At 40.5% G+C, this 16,011-nt stretch overlaps 1 protein-coding gene and 1 pseudogene across 3 annotated transcripts in view; both read right to left on the bottom strand.

Annotated features, from left to right (window-relative positions):
• Positions 1–416: 416 nt before the first annotated feature.
• Positions 417–892, bottom strand: LOC114622464 (annotated as a pseudogene).
• Positions 893–4,004: 3,112 nt separating this feature from the next.
• Pik3cg (phosphatidylinositol-4,5-bisphosphate 3-kinase catalytic subunit gamma) overlaps positions 4,005–16,011 on the bottom strand; it is a 34,943-nt gene continuing 22,936 nt past the window's right edge. For all 3 annotated transcript variants that reach the window (XM_028768826.1, XM_028768827.1, XM_028768828.1), the window contains exon 11: positions 4,005–6,795. In XM_028768826.1, the coding sequence (XP_028624659.1) occupies positions 6,517–6,795 (279 nt within the window). In that variant the 3' untranslated portion in view covers positions 4,005–6,516. The remainder of the gene's footprint in view (positions 6,796–16,011) is intronic.

Raw genomic sequence — 16,011 nt, forward strand, 5'->3', positions numbered from 1 at the left:
ACACAGAGAAGCACCAGAGAAGCCCGGGAAGTTAAACACACAGCTTACCTCTTCAACAGACCGAGGTGCACAGCTGGCTCTTCCTAGGATGCCAGGAATGATGGAGTTTTACAACCTGGTGATCCTTTGCTCTCTAATGAGACAGGCTCTTCCCATTTTTGCCAGTATTTATATATCCCAGACTCCTTCTCCTAAATCCTGAGCATGACTTTTAGACCTTAAAGCCATTTTTTTAAAAAGTGATGTCACTTGCACTTTACTACAGCCCAAGTGACTTCTATGTTATCTTAGGGTCAGGACAATCCTGTCGCCCACAGGCATTACGTTTACCTCAGTCATTCTCCCAAGAACTTGATCTTGAACATTGTCTCTTTTTTTTTCTTTAAAGTTTATTCAATACAACATAATCTTCAACTTCACTTTAGTGGCTGACCACGACCACAACCGAAGCTGCCTCTAAATCATTTGCTGATCCAGCCCCAGCCTCAGCTTTTGTGTCAGCTCCAGGGGCACAGACTCCTTCTGTAGGTGTCTCTGTCTGCCTCCCTTCTTGGAAATCTTGCAGGCCTCACGCTCTAGACCATTGGGCTGAGACCTGCCAGTCTCGGGACAGCTGCGATGCAGGGTGGCGGGCACAATCTCCGGAAGTAGGTGCAGGTAATCTCAGAGATACTGGATGCCCTCATTTGTAAGGTGCACATAGAAATGTCTCCAAGCAAACTGCTCCTTCACGTAGTCTCAAGACTTGTGAGACTGCATGGCCTTCATTATAAAGGTTGGGCACATTTTTGTCTGGGTGTCTGGACATTTGGACATCTTTTTTGGCAACCATTATGTCTTCCTTAAAAAGGACTTCATAGATGGCAATCCAATTCTTCTCAGGCATCAACATCTTAGCAACTGCAAGGGTCCAAGGTGGAGGTGGGAAAAGCTTGAACATTATTTCTAAGTCAACAAGAAATCATCTTATGGGTGAAGCCATATATACTTTGCAAAAAGCTTCGATACAAACAGGTCTTAAATTTTTGTGCACTTGGGACTGAGTTAATTGTTATCTGAATACCTTTTTTTTAAATTTTCCCCAAAATTGTGCTGTGCTTAAATATGCCCAAAGTAAAATGATCTGGACAGATCTAGAAGTTCCGGTTCAGTTCGGGTTACAATAACATCTGGCTGAACCGAGTCCTATTCTATTATCTCATCTTGATCATTTTGGTTATTTTCCCCTGACTGCTGTGAAGCCTGCAAGAGAACACCTCAAAATTCCACTAAAGGAGCTGGTTAACTGGCCAGAGAGAGCTCTGTCCCACCCCTCTGCTCCTCAGCACTGGGACATACTCTGATGTCCAACTTTTATTTGGGTGCCAAGGACCTGACCGCAGGTCCTTATGTATGCACAGCATAAACTTTATCCCGCGAGCCATCTCTCCGGCTTCTGATAGCTATTTCTGATGATCAGTCTTCATGCACTTTATCCTTTCTGATGGTCAAATTCTTGGATGTGGACTGGCTGAAGCAGGGAATAGATACAGTAAGTTTGATAAATGTTGATAACGGTCCTGTCTCGATTTATGGACTCACACAGCTTTTGGTGTGAGACAGAGTGCCCTTTCCCTCAAGTCAGCACCAGCTATGGCCAATAATCAATCATTGCTGACGGAAGATGAATATAAGTTATTTTGATTGTACATATTTATTAAACAATGTGTTGGGTTTGCTTTCATGGTTACTGGACACATTTTATTCTTCTGGAAATTCAATATTTTCAAGAAGTATTTATTTTTTACCCACTGAATTAGAATTTCTCATCATTATTACCATTGTCACAGTTTATATATGTTTAAATCTTTCTGACAATAGCAGAAAACATCAATGAAGTTGGTATGTAACGTCTGTGACACCCCCCCAACATAATTCCGTGGAATGTTGATATATGTTAATACCTTAAGGATATCAGAACCAAGTATCTCAGACTGGGTGGATTAAAACAATAGAAATAGATCTTGCCACTGTTCTAGAGGCTAGGACGCCAAAATCAAACTGTTGGCAGGGCCATGGATCCGGGGAAGGGTCTTAGGGAGGATCCTTCTGTGTCTTTACCCACATGTTCCCTGGACTGCAGAAGGTTCACCCCAATATTGTACTTGGTTCATGTGTCACTTCTCTCTATTTAAGGATATCAGTCATTCAACTGCATCTTAACTTGAATATACATATGTAATCTTTTTCCAAGTAAAATTACATACACAGATATTGGAGCTAGAATTTCTATGTATGTCTTGGGGGTGGGACAAAAATCAACTCACAACAAACCTATTAAGAAATATATTGCTCACGGGGATTGTTACTTCGCCATAGAAAGCTTGCCTAGTGTGTGTGAGCTCAGGTGTTGTCCCTCCCTAAAGAAAATCATTGACCTGAAATTCATTGACAATACTACATTGGGGTTAGTGAGATGGTTTAGTTAGTAATGTGCTTGCCACACAAGCATGAAGACTTGAGTTTGTATTCCCAGCAAAAAACGCAGGCTGCAGTAGTCTGCATGAATAACCCCAGCATGGGATAAGAGGGTTGCGGAGGGCAGAATGGATCAGTTACCAGAGGTCCTCTGGGGCTTGCTGGCCAGCCATTCAAGCCAGTTGGTGACCTACCATTTCAGTGAGAGCCTGTCTTAAGACAGAGTGTAGTAGAGGAAGGTACTCAGTGTTTACCACTGGCCTGTATATGCAGGTACACATATGCATATGCACCAGAACATACATGTGCATGTATACACAGGAACCCATACACAAATATTACACACACACACACACACACACACACACACACACACACGTCGCATCACCAGCATCTGATGAACACTGTAGGAACTGGGACTCAGTCCATCTGGCTACGTATTCAATTCCTCAGCACACTGTGCAGTTTCTCGTAGGCAATGAGCATTCAATAACGATTTCTTAAAATAAGTTTCAGTTTTAAAACGAGTTTCAGAAACATTTGGAAGTTTAAACATTAAAAGATACACAAGATGTCAAATTCTTTCTTTTTACATTTAAATTAACATTTGTAATTAAAATACAGGAGACTGCCTTAGCTTTCAGATAGGGCTAGCCACGCATGTGATTTAGAATTCCCTGGCATCTGTCCTGAAATGAGCCTTTGAGAACACGTGAACAAGCACTAAGACTAGAATCGAATGTGTTCACAAGAATTATTAGGTTGGATAAAATTGGAAATTAGTCAACAGAATCTTTAAGCAGTCCCAGCTCACTTTATTTTTTCCATATCGTTGAACATAATTGCTAATAATTTCAGAAGTGTATTTTCTAATTTTTTATTTAAGATTATAATCAATTATCATTAATATAGGACTAACAGCTTCCAAATCATGCTATAGAATTCCCATACTGACCCTTAATGACTTACTGTTTTATCTATAAATTAGTATTAACTCTCAGCCCACATCAGAGCAGTGTCTATTTGCAGTAGATGATGGTCACCACTGAGACTCGTAACTACCATAGTGCAGAGAAAAAGAGCCTGCAGAATACTCAGCCCTAAGTGGGCCATCTATACTTCCCCCTCTCCTTCCAAGGCTCAGTGATCATTGGAAGAGGGACTGGAGAGACCGTGAGAGACAGAGGTATTGAACAAATACAAAGAAGCAAAATCCTTTGGACACAACAGGGCAGCTGCACACATGAACTCTCAGCAGTTAGGACAAGCTCCATGAAAGCTCAAGCTACACCAAATCCCAGCATGGAGAGGGGAGGTAGCTATGTAGTCCCATTCCTAGCCAAAGACTATTGGCAACTGATAGTTGCTGGGAGAGGAAGTTTTCTTTAAGACTGTTGCCATTGATGGACAAAAAGAAAAAAAGAGAGGACACAATAGGTAGGTAGGGAAGGGGTGTGAATCTGGGAGAAGTTGGGGGAGTGGGTGTATATGGTCAAAACTCTTTGTACACAATTCTCAAAGAACTAATAAAAACAAACCAACTCATCTCCTGAAAAAGATGTACTTATTATACTTAATTTATTTGCAAGTCAAGAGCCTTTTTTTCTGGTTGATATATTTTATTCATTTTGTCTTTCTGCATTTTTTCAGAGCACCACCCAAACCAGTAGAGTCATATTGGACCAAGTCAACAATGGATGCTTTATGTGTCTTTTTTTTTTCTGGTCAGTCTTAGATACACACATAAGTTGCTTTGACCTGATCCATTTGACCTGTGATCCGCTTTCTTCACTCACCACTGAAGGTAGAGATATTGGTATTTACCCAGGAGAACCCTAGGTCTATAATATTTTCAAAGGCATAGAAATCACTGGTACATACCACTCACAGGAATGACGAGGTAGCAAGCATATGAAAGTGTTTTTTGCTTATATGCAAGTCTATGGAGTTGAAATTGCATTCTTTGGAAAATGGAAGAATGAAACCCAGTATATGGTGCTATGTAGTTCAGCTTTATGAAAAGGCTGTCTCGTTTAAAGAACTAAGATGCATGTGGTGTCAGAAGCTGAACAATTACTATGTAATTGTTTTATCATCAAAATCATCATTTCAGCAATTCAAATGAAAGGAAAAGTCTGTGTATGGTTCTTCAGAAGCTTAAGCATGCTTCCTGTTTGGAGTTAGAAGGCATTACTCTTTCTGTTCTTACATTAGCAGGAATCACACTCCAGAAGTGCTATAAAATATCTAACTTACATTCATAGAGAGAAATACAACTTCAGCACAGGGCATGGCTTGTACAGGAGACAGCATGGTTTTAGAACAATTACTTGCCAGGGATGAGTTGTTTATTTTATTTATTTATTTATTTATTTATTTATTTTATTTATTTATTTATTTATTTATTTATTTATTTATTGTAGATAGCTATGAGCCAGGGAAGGCCCAGTAAACAAGGCAGCAGGGTTACTTATACCATCATGGACCAAATAAAGCTGCTTCCCCTGCATGTATATTAGATTCAGCCAGAGTACTTAGAAAACTATGCCCAGGCTCATCTCACACTAATGAAATTATAATCTGAAAGTGTGACAATTTTAAAGCGCAGGGGTATGTTAAAAGTGTCCCTGATGGTTCTTATTTACTACTTGGCTTCTGTAGACACAAAGGAAAGGTTGGACTCCATCTAATTAAAGTATCTATTTTGACAACTTAAAAATTAAAAGAGTTATATCTAATTATGTCTAAATATGGACATCTTTGACATAGCTCTTCCTATGGAATTAATGATAGCGAAAGATATTTTTATTAAATAATTTAATGATCTCTCTTGAAGGTGGACCAACATTGATGAGAAACAGCACAGTATTAAGAAATGAAAAAGTACTTCAAAGGACATTGGTTCGATTGTCTTTATGAATTCTGGGATGTCTCAAAATTTAAAAGTCCTTTAAGCTGAAAAATGAATATGTAAATAAGTATTGTTATAAGCTTAGAATACATTTGATAGCAGGTGCCTTCTATTAAAAAATAAGAAAAAAAACCTTTCAGATTTAAAATGTAAGATTAAAGCATTTAGAAACTAAAATTTTTTGGAACTCCTCTTTTAATAATATACTTTTTAAAAATCCATGGTACAGCTCCACAAATAAGTACCTGTAGTTCTCAGGAGCCTATATGAGTGGACTTTCTTTTTCAAGTCATTTTGAGCTGTCTGAAGATTCCACAAGTTCAGGAAGAAGTACAGGAGATGGTGAGGTGTAGGGTTAAGGGAGGCAGAGCAAGAGAGAAAGATGACATTTGTAGGCATCCAAGGGTCCAGTTAGTGACTTCCTGTTTCTGTTCTGGAGAAGATGACACTGGCTGTACTAGGTTATTCACTCTTGGTGAAAGGTCTTACCTCCATTTTTCATATCCATAATCCTTGAGCAACAGCAGCTAGGGAGGGTCAAGGCTCAGGCTCAGAGTTTGTGTTCAGTGTCTGGACATCTCAGTGGCACACTGTGGGAGACAAACTGCTGACAGTACTCTGGTACTCTAAAAGCTAACTTGCACTCCTTGCTCCTAGGACATCACCAACATCTGTGGGCACAGAGGGGATGCTTGGAAATATCCTTTAAAGAATGCAGTTTGCTTAGCAATGCTTGCACCCTTTTCTGCCAAGAGCTTAAAGAACACATGGAGAGCTAAAATACGTGGTAAACACACTTGACAACAGGTATTGCCAACTATTCTAACTAAAGGACTTTCGGAGATACTCAATACAAGGTCATCAGGCATACTAAGCAAGAGTGTTCTAAGCTATTTAAACTTAGAATATTCTTCAACATCATGGAGACAGAGGGAGAAAAAGCAGTGAGAAGCCTCACACTGAATATTAACCAAACTAGCAGTAATGCCAACGTTTTTTCTTTGGTAAAGAGTTCAGCTGGGGAAAGAGCTGTATTTCTGAAGTGCAGTGTTCAGAGTCCTATTGCATTTTAAATCTAACTCTGATGATTGACACGCTGGTTTGAAAGCTTTAGAACACTAAATTGCTTTGGGCCCTAGCACCAAATATTAAGCAGAGTGTTTCTCTCCTTGTTTGATGCCAAGAACAAGATGTAGGAACCAGTTAAACTGGACAGTCCATCCTTTGTCTCTGCAAACTTCAATCTGATCAAGGAAATACTTCTTGGCGTCCTCTTCGCTTCTCCCCACCATGAGAGCATCCCGGATATATTCGATGTCCTCTTTGCTTGTCAACTGGGGCATCCCTGTCATCAGCATCATGGAGAACAAGATGATCAGCAGGTTCGTGTGGTGTCGAAGAGCTAGATAAGCCCTAACGCAGACATCCTGGACAAAGGAGAAGGACATGCTGTTATCAGTGTGTTCCAGCTGGACCTTAAATGCTTTGGGTTGATGGTGCCTTTGGCTGTGATCAAGTGGAGGTTTCTGAAAACTTTAGGCTGTGCTGTTATGCAAAGAAATGTCTGTGAATAAAGCAGGTCTCTGCTGCAGGTGACAAGAACATGAACTACTTTTATAATCTTGTCCACCCATCAGTGTGCCCCAGCCAGTGAGTGCAAGGAAAACCAGCTGACTCACAAGTCTCATGCTATTTGTTACTGTACCTTTCAGAGTCAAGTTCCTCCCTAGGAGATCAAAGGTAGAGACATCTGTGCTATCTGGAGAGGGCTGAGACATTCATTTTTGAACACCATATTGGAATCAATAAGCTTTATGTGAGTAAAGGTAATGTTTGCCAAGAGCTAATGAAATCCAAAGAAATGCAGGGAATTTAGCCCTTTTATTTATTTTACAATTTGTTGTAGTTTAAGAAACAGATGAATTTGCTTTTCACCATCTGATTTTCTAAGGTATTGAATGAACTTAGAAATTTTAATTAAAATTCCCAACACTGAGCAAAAGAGAGTGCCTTAAAAGCTGTGATGCTAGCTAGCCAAGCACTGGTGACTTAAGCCTGTCATCCCAGCACTCTGGACACTGAGGCAGGAGGATCACTGAGTTTGAGGCAAGCTTAAGCTACAGAGTAAGTTCCAGAGAATCCCTGCCTACAGTGAGGTCCTGCCTCAAGAAACCAAAAGAAAGGAAAACAAAACTAAACAAAAAAGAGAAAGGCAGAAAGACTCAAAGGCTGTTGTCTCCATAAACACCTCAGGCAGGCAACGAGTTACACCTTCCTGTTAACCATCAGGCCGTCTGTGCCATTACATGATTTTGAAGCAGAGGGAAAGGTAGAGGATGCTAAGTCTCACAAAATCAGGAGTCAACCTAAACAGCATGACCTGGAAGAGAACATGTACAGAAAACTAATACTAACGGTTATAGATGTAAATATTTCATATGAAGATACTGAAAAAAAAGGTAAAACAAATAAATGAACAAATAAACCAACACCATACTAAATAGGATTTATGATCAAACTGTAAGATTTTCTGACCGTAGCTATATTAGCATCCATTTATGACTTTTATAAAATACAAAAATTAATATGACATTAAAATATAACAGTGTGAAGTATTGGATTTTATAAAAAAAAAATTAAAAAATTTTTAAAATGCCAGGAAATAAAAAGAACAGAGAACGAAATGAAGTATAAAGTCAGAAAAGTGGAGATAAAATGATTAATATGTATAAATGATATGTTCATTTTCCTGGACATCTGAGGGAAAGAAAATTCAAATATTATTAGAACCACCTTTTGGTAAAGTGTGTTTTGTGTATTTGTGTGTATGCATATGGAGGCCAGATATCAAGGCCAAGGCTTTGGGACACTTCCTCAGTCACTCTCAGCCTTACTGTTTGAGACAGAGTCTCTCTCCCATCCTGGGGCTCAGCGATTCATCTAGACTAGTTGGCCAGCAGACTCTAGAATCCACCCATCTCTGACTTTTCATCCCTGGGAAGTCATAGGCTTGTGCCACCATGATTGTCTTTTCTGTGGAAAAGTTTTGTCCTGGGAGGGTAAACTTGGGTCCTCACTCCTGTGCAGCAAATACTTTCCAACTGAACCATCTCTCCACCCATGCAAACGTTTCATGAAAACAGATAGTAAGAAATTTAAAAATACATAAATAGTGACACCAGTTGGCAAGGATCATGAAAAGTTAAAAACAACAGCTGCTGTGAATACTGATAACAAGAAAAATGCTGTACCTAGAATAAACATATCACAAACTCTTAGAGAACCCGCTTACAGAAACTGTAGAACTCTACTGTGTTACATACAGGAAAATGTGAATACCCGAGATAACATAGCATGTTTTTCTGAAAGAAAGCTCCTCTCAGGAGCTTTATTACACTTGGGTTAATCTACAAGCAGTGTTATTTCAGTAACATTTCTCACTAATTAAATTCAGGTACTGGTTTTAGTTCATTCAGCATAGTCAGGGTCTGAGAAGAGGTTTTTCGAGATTACAATAGTGAAAAGCTGTGCTTGCTACAAGAGATAGTAAAGCATTTTATGGGGCTGCCGTTAGGGCACTGGCTGCTCTTGCAGAGCACCTGGTTTCTGTCCCCAGCACCCACATCATGGTTCACAGCCATCCCTGGTTCTAATTCTAAGGGGGGAAAAAACTCAACAACAAAACAAACCAAAAGCCGCCAAAATGTTTTGAAGCTATAATGGAAGGGTGAATGAGGGTGAAATAGTGCTTATTATTTACAAACAAAGACTGGAAATTTGGTGGAACAGAATAAAAAGTGTGAAGACACAATTGAGTGCCTAAAAATTATGAGATGTAACTAAGACAAACTCTAAGATTAGTGAGGAAAAAGTCTATTCTTTGATAAACAGAGTCTGGATAATGGATTCATTATTCAGGGAAAATAAAATTAAAATTTCACTCCCTGAGACATGCCAAAAGAAATTCCAGATGTATAAAGTACCAGATGTATAAACCAAAGGATTATACATAAAAAGGCCAAAATTGAGCTAATCAAGATTAGGAAGGTGCTTTACCAAGGTAGAGAAAAAAATAGAGAAATTATAGAGATGTAAACACACACAAGCAATTAATAACAGGGAATCACAAAGAAAGCATTTATGCAATGTGACACATGACTGTCCTATCCTAAAGTACAGGCAAGGGTATGTGAAAACTCACACTATCAGACACCAGAGCAGATGAAAATCCTTGAAGAATGTGAATTAGCAAGCTAACGAACAAAACATGAAGTAAGGCAGAAACATTCCATACGCAATGAAAAGGTTTTATTCTCTCTGTTTCTCACAGATAGACCCTGTTCACCAATGAGAGGTGATAGAAGGGCATAGCGTGACTTTACCTGCACACCAGTAGATAACACAGCTGCTGTTGTGATAGGTGGTCAAATATCACATCGGTCAAAACTCAGAACTGTACGCCTAAATTAGGTGAAAAGTTCTGGCTGAAATATGCTTCAAAGCTTGATGTTTAAAAGAATCTATATGCTTTCCCCCAGATACTTCCATGCTAGGAACTGAACTTTTAACAAGTTGGGCACCTTTTCCATGAATTTACCTACAAGAGAAAGTTCTTGAGAACATCATGCAAGAAGGTGGCAACCTCAAAGCCCTGTTATAGGAGATAGATAGAGAGGCTGAAGACAACTACCTCAGTCATGCGTCCTGAGACTCTGAGAATGCTGCTATAGGAGAGTAGTAAACATATGAAAGTATGTTCAGAGGCAGGAATGAGAGGACATATAGAGTATCCTCCCGTCTTTGTCAGTTAATACAATAGGACTTTGTCTGTATCTACTAGTCACTCATTACTAATGACAAAATGCCCACATCCTACAGGAGAAATGATTTGTTTCAGCTAATGGCTTCAGGGTGATAGTCTATCATTGTAGGTAAGTGTAGGTCTATCCTTGAGGTGGCTGCTTGGTCACGCTGCAGCAGACAGGAATCTGAGAACTCGGGTTGGAATTAGAAACAGATATAACCTTCAAAGAGCCTGGGACATGTGTTCTCCAGCTGTACTGTGTGTCCTAAGATTCTACAACCTACCCAAACAATGCTGTCAGCTCAGCACTGAGTGTCAAGATGCATGCAGGTATGGTCTCAGACCATAACACTGTAACATTTGCATGTGGCACAGTGACCACAGTGACAATAGAGGTCAGACCTGCATCACACTGGACAGTGGAGGGTGGACATATTTACCCTAGCTTAGTCAAATGACTCAGACCATTCTGATCCAAGTAAGGCAATTTATATAAAATACAGGCACAGCAGGCTATCAGTCCCTTCCTCCCCTACCAGGATTCAGAATCTCTTTTTGCTCACTATGACAGAAGGGCTAAAGCAGTCCCCAAAGCAACTCTGGGCTGTTTCAGCTGCAGCCCAGGCTTTAGCTGTCACCTGGCGGCAGCCCCAGTGCATTAGTGCTCTTGCATTCCAAGTGACACCTCTGGTGCCCGGAAATCATTTTCTTTGCTTATCCAACCCACTAAGGCATCTCGATTTTCTTGGTAATTACAGAAGCTAAGTGCAGACTTCACCTCAGGCCACAGACTCATTAATTTGCTAACTCTTGTGCTTTTCACACAGACTTTTGATATGGAACCAGAAGTCCGTTTTGATTTTTAATTATTTTCTATTCTTCTATACACTAGAGGCTCCAGGCAAATCTCCTGCTGTGTGAGCCCATTGTGGGGCCGATCTCTTTTTTAATGGAAAAATTTCAAGGAGGTAAATTAAGCTCACACAAAGTTACTGCCACCCCAATGCATAGGTGCTCAGTAAATACTTTCAGGTGATGGTAAGTAGATTCAACTATCCCTGTGCCCAAAGAGATACCCAAAGGGAAAGAGGCAGGTGTCTTGAGTCTCTTGAAGGCCATCCCACCCTGATGAGCTATCATCTTCTGGAGGATGTTGAGGAGGGAACTCAGAACCTTATGCATACCTGGTGAGCGTTGTATTAGTGGGCTGCATTCCTGGCTGCATGACTGGGTTTCTGTTGGTTTTAGCTCATTTGATGAGTGCTGACTTCCACATGCAGGCTCTTCTGTGATAAAGAAATGTCTTCCCTGAACTTAACTGCATGTTCCATGCTTGGTAAACAGAAGGTCCAGGTTCCAACTGACTGCCTAAACTTAAAACTTGAGTGCAGACATTACTGCCTCTGTTGAAGGTAGAATGGAATGGTGTCTAACAGCAGCCTCACACCTAGCTGAATGAACTCAGATTTTGTCTTTCTTATTGACAATCAGAGAGGTCAATGAACTCCTTTGGACCTCAGTGTTTTCATCTGTAGAATGAGTACAATGGTTACACCTGTTTCCTATGGCTGTGGAGAGATTTAAGTGCTCTGTAACTAGTTGACTTTCATTACTAAATACTACAAAGAATTGCATCATTGAACACACTTCCCAGTGCTCAGTGCATCAGTTTCTTATGTAGACTGTCCACCAAAATGATTCCTCAGACAGTTCATTTAGCATGCAAAGAGAGTGGGAGTGGGTGACTACCTTTTTTGCAACATATATGGAAAGGGCTGTCTTCACACTGGCTCACGAGGAAGGATACAAAGCATGTTGCACACTGGGCATCTACAGGTGCCTCTTCTCTTTCGGGGATCATGGTTGGGTACTGCTCCCCCAACTTAAGCCCCAGAAGTTTCACTTCTGTCCTTTACACTCAATGACAAGGCTTGTGAGCATGTTCTGTTCACATTCCTTCAGCCCAGAGGACTGTGGTTTGACTGGCTATAAGGATGTGGCTGGGGAGCCCAGGGGAAAACCCAGAACACAGAAGTCACCGGCTGTTGAAAGTGAATGTTTTTTCTTCTTCCAGGGTTCAAACACTACCCTTCTCAACTGCCTGCGAGAGGCTGTGTGCTACTGAGTGAAAAAGAAAGTCTGATTTGGGGGACTTGGTTTCATGTAGTACTCAATGCGGAGAACATTCCACGAACAATGAGGGTATTAGTTGGTACACTCTCCATTAGTAGCTAATAAATAGGTTGAGCCTACATAGGACATCTGCTCCTAATCCCGTTGCTGTCTAAATGCCTTAATTGTAGCATCTACGCCCTGAAACAGAGACATGTTTTTATAGGTTACCACCTCCGCACATCTTGGAAACAAAGGAATTCATTACCATATCAGGGCCCAAACCTTGCCTTGATTTATTAACCATCCCAGCTGATGACTTTAGTACTAACTTCACCATCCCAGTCACTAAACCAACCAACTTCATCCGTGACATCAACTAATTTTTAACCACTGGAGAGCAGGTCTAGAGTGTTCAAGGTCATACAGATACTTTTTCTAACAACTGAAACCCTCCGTTCTTCCTAGAGATGAGCTGTGCATATTCAGTTAAGTAAAGAAACGACACCAGGACCATGAAACAGAAACTCCAGGGAGAGATTCTGAGGCTGAGGGGTAGGAGAGAAAAACTGTCAAATATTCATCACTGAACAAAAAAAAAAAAAAAAAAAAGCCTCTGTCTGCCTAAGAGACATAGTAGAGAAAACAATAGTCTAGTCCAAAGCATGCATTTAATGTATTTTAAAATAAAAGCAATGTATTGGCCCACCAATACATTCTTAGTATTTATCTTAACAAATCAGAAAAAGGTTGATTCATACATTTAACAACACAGGAAGAAACACTGTGTGGTAAGTCTGAACACAGAGAATGTCTGATGCTTGGCTATTCATTTATTAAGGTGGAATTAGTAGTTTCATATTTATGGACTTGAACATGAGTTGCAAACTAGCTGTTTTCCAGGGAAAGGGATATACCATTGTATTACAAATATTTAGATAAAAATTCACTAGGAATACAAAGACTATAATTAAATTGTTTTCTTTAAGTTTGGAATAAGAATGGTCTCTCTGTGTGCATCTCTCTCTGTTTCTCTCTCCTTAACCACCTTTTGCGTTCTCTCTCTCTCTCTCTCTCTCTCTCTCTCTCTCTCTCTGTATCTTCCAGCTTTGTACCAAAAGGATTTGAGGTGATCTATTTGGATACATAAAAGTGAAAATAATGTAACTTAAAGGTAGATGAAAAAAAGGAAGGAAAATACTGACAATAGGCCACAGGAAAAAAATAATAACCTACAGATTTTTCATATTTAAAAAGTGTAATCTTCAACTACATTTCTAGCCAAAGGAACTGTTTAATCCATATCTTCATCCAACTTTGAGAAGTTAAAAACAAAACCAAACCTCATTTATGAGAAGCAGTGCTTTTATAGAAACTGAGAGCAATGGAAATTTCCCAAGAAGATTGTTGCGGAGAGTACACTTGGAAGACAATGAAACACATACCTCATAGTATTGTAAAGTAGACACAGCAATCCTTTAAAAGAAACTAAACATTAGAAGGATGCCTTTGTTGACATGCTGAGTAGCATTTAAAATGACCAGGGCTTTAATATTTTGGATGTTGAATAACATTTCATGCTGGTGGACTAACCCATAAAAAACTTTCCTGGTGTCCCAATGCCATGCCTCTAGTCCTAGATTTGTATGTGGTCTAGATTAAATTTAACAGATAAATGAAGTCCCAAGAATCTGAAAACCACAGGAGAGTCTTCACCTGAGGGAAATACCTTATCAACATATTCTCTTACTCTTTTGTATGTGTCTTCTTATGGGTAACATGGAGAGATGGGGAATACTCAGTCTTCATGCTGGGATGGAGGAGCCTGAGCCTGACCTTGTTAATTGGCCAGAGTGAAAAAAATCCCAAGACAGGTACACTTGTCATCTCCTACTTGACCTAATTAGTCATTAATTAGGGTAATTTGTGCTTAACCAATTGTGTTCCAAATGACTTCTCTTTCCTCTGCTCCCTTGCTCCCTACCCAGCCTGAGGCTCTGTTTCAATTGGTGCACATTTTCCTTCCCAACTCAGATTCCAAGAGAACACTCCACAGAGACCTGTGTTTCACCCAGACTGAGCAGTTGTACATTGTGTTCCTAAATACTGTCTGTACTTTGCCAACTTATGTACTTGCTCATGGCATTTTTTTTTCTGTTTGGATGTTCCTTCCTCTCCCTGCATCTATCAGTAAGATGAAATTGAATTCATCCCCAAAGGCTTCCTTCTAGGAATAGTCCTTTCCTGTCTTCCAGGCAGGATTAATTATTCTCTCTGTAAACCACTTCCTGTACACTCTGCACACAAAGTATTCCTTGGCATGGCGTGGTGCCAGTCTGACTTCTGAGGCTGCTGTGCCTTTGCTTTGGGTCGTCTGTGCCCAGCATGGTGTTCAACACACTGCAGATAACCTGACCATGTGAAATGGCTGAAAGTTTTCTGTACAGAACACAAGTTAGATCTTGGGCAAGACTCACTGCTTCAAAATGACAAGGAATTGGAGAATAGTTACATTTGAAGGAGATTTAGTTGGGCAGACCTGTTAGCCTCTTCAGGAACGATACTGGAGTCTTTGTCCTGGCCCAGTGCCAGTGTCCTGTCTCACACATGGTGAACACAGCATGATGATAACAACAGGATGGGGCAGGAGGCTGGGAAGTGAAGGCAATAGATAACAGACATACCAGACGTACACAGGTATGACCCTCCTCCACAGATAGGAAAGGAAGCTGAAGAGGGAATAACAACAGTAAGGTGTCCGCCCAGAAGATTGTCAGATGGTAAGGTGTCCTTTATGCTGTGGCTGGGCTTAGGAAGGACAGTTGTGTCTCAGTGAAGCAAAGCAAGAGAAAGTCAGCATTCCACTCCTAGATGGAGGTTGAGGCATATACCTCTGGTGGAGAAGCTGGGGCAGAAGCAGTTAAAACAGCCCAGGAGCCAGGGGTTCAGCCTGATGCTAGCAGACATGTACTTCAGTCAAGAACCTCCAGGTTCTTGGCAACTTTCTGAGTCAGGTCTCTGTCCTCGGACCTGCACTTGGACCTGTAGTCTGAAGGCCTGGTGTACCCTGATAGGGAGACAAGATGGCAGCTATGGGAAACAGGTCAGACTGGTAAGACTGACAAGATAGCATCAACCAATGTAGATCAAAGTAACCAGCCCTGGGCTTCCTAGGAAATGCTTCTTGACAGTGACATCTAGGGGCAAGTGGCACTAGGGACATTCCTCAAACTGTCTCTTCCTCACAGATGAATGCTATTTGGCTCTCTAGATAGTCAGCATTAGCTGACACATTGGCTCAGTGCCCACAGCGTGCAAAGACCATCTTCCTTTACAAAGATCTGATCTTGGGAGGTCAAATTGCTCATGATCCATGAAATAAATTTGGATTGAACATGTCCTACAGGAATGCATCCCTCATTCTGTTCTCTGGGTATAGGCTGCTTTGCTTCACACACACACATGCACACACACAAAATTCATTTCAGTAAAAAATTCTTCACAGAACATGGTAGGTAACACATGGTATCCCCTATTTACATTACTAATAAAACACTAGATTTCCTCCTAAGATTTGCTTGCCATTCCTTGCATGGGTAAGCTATTTGTGTAGTAAAGCTTTCTAGGTGGTTTGGTTTGGTGGTAGTTGTCAATGTTTGCCTGAGTCAATAGCTCGTGCACCCACAGAGTACAATGCATGGCAGGGAATCAGGGCTCCCTGGTGGAA

The sequence above is a fragment of the Grammomys surdaster genome, unplaced genomic scaffold (assembly GCF_004785775.1).
Source record: "Grammomys surdaster isolate TR1022 unplaced genomic scaffold, NIH_TR_1.0 188, whole genome shotgun sequence".
Lineage (NCBI taxonomy): Eukaryota > Metazoa > Chordata > Mammalia > Rodentia > Muridae > Grammomys > Grammomys surdaster.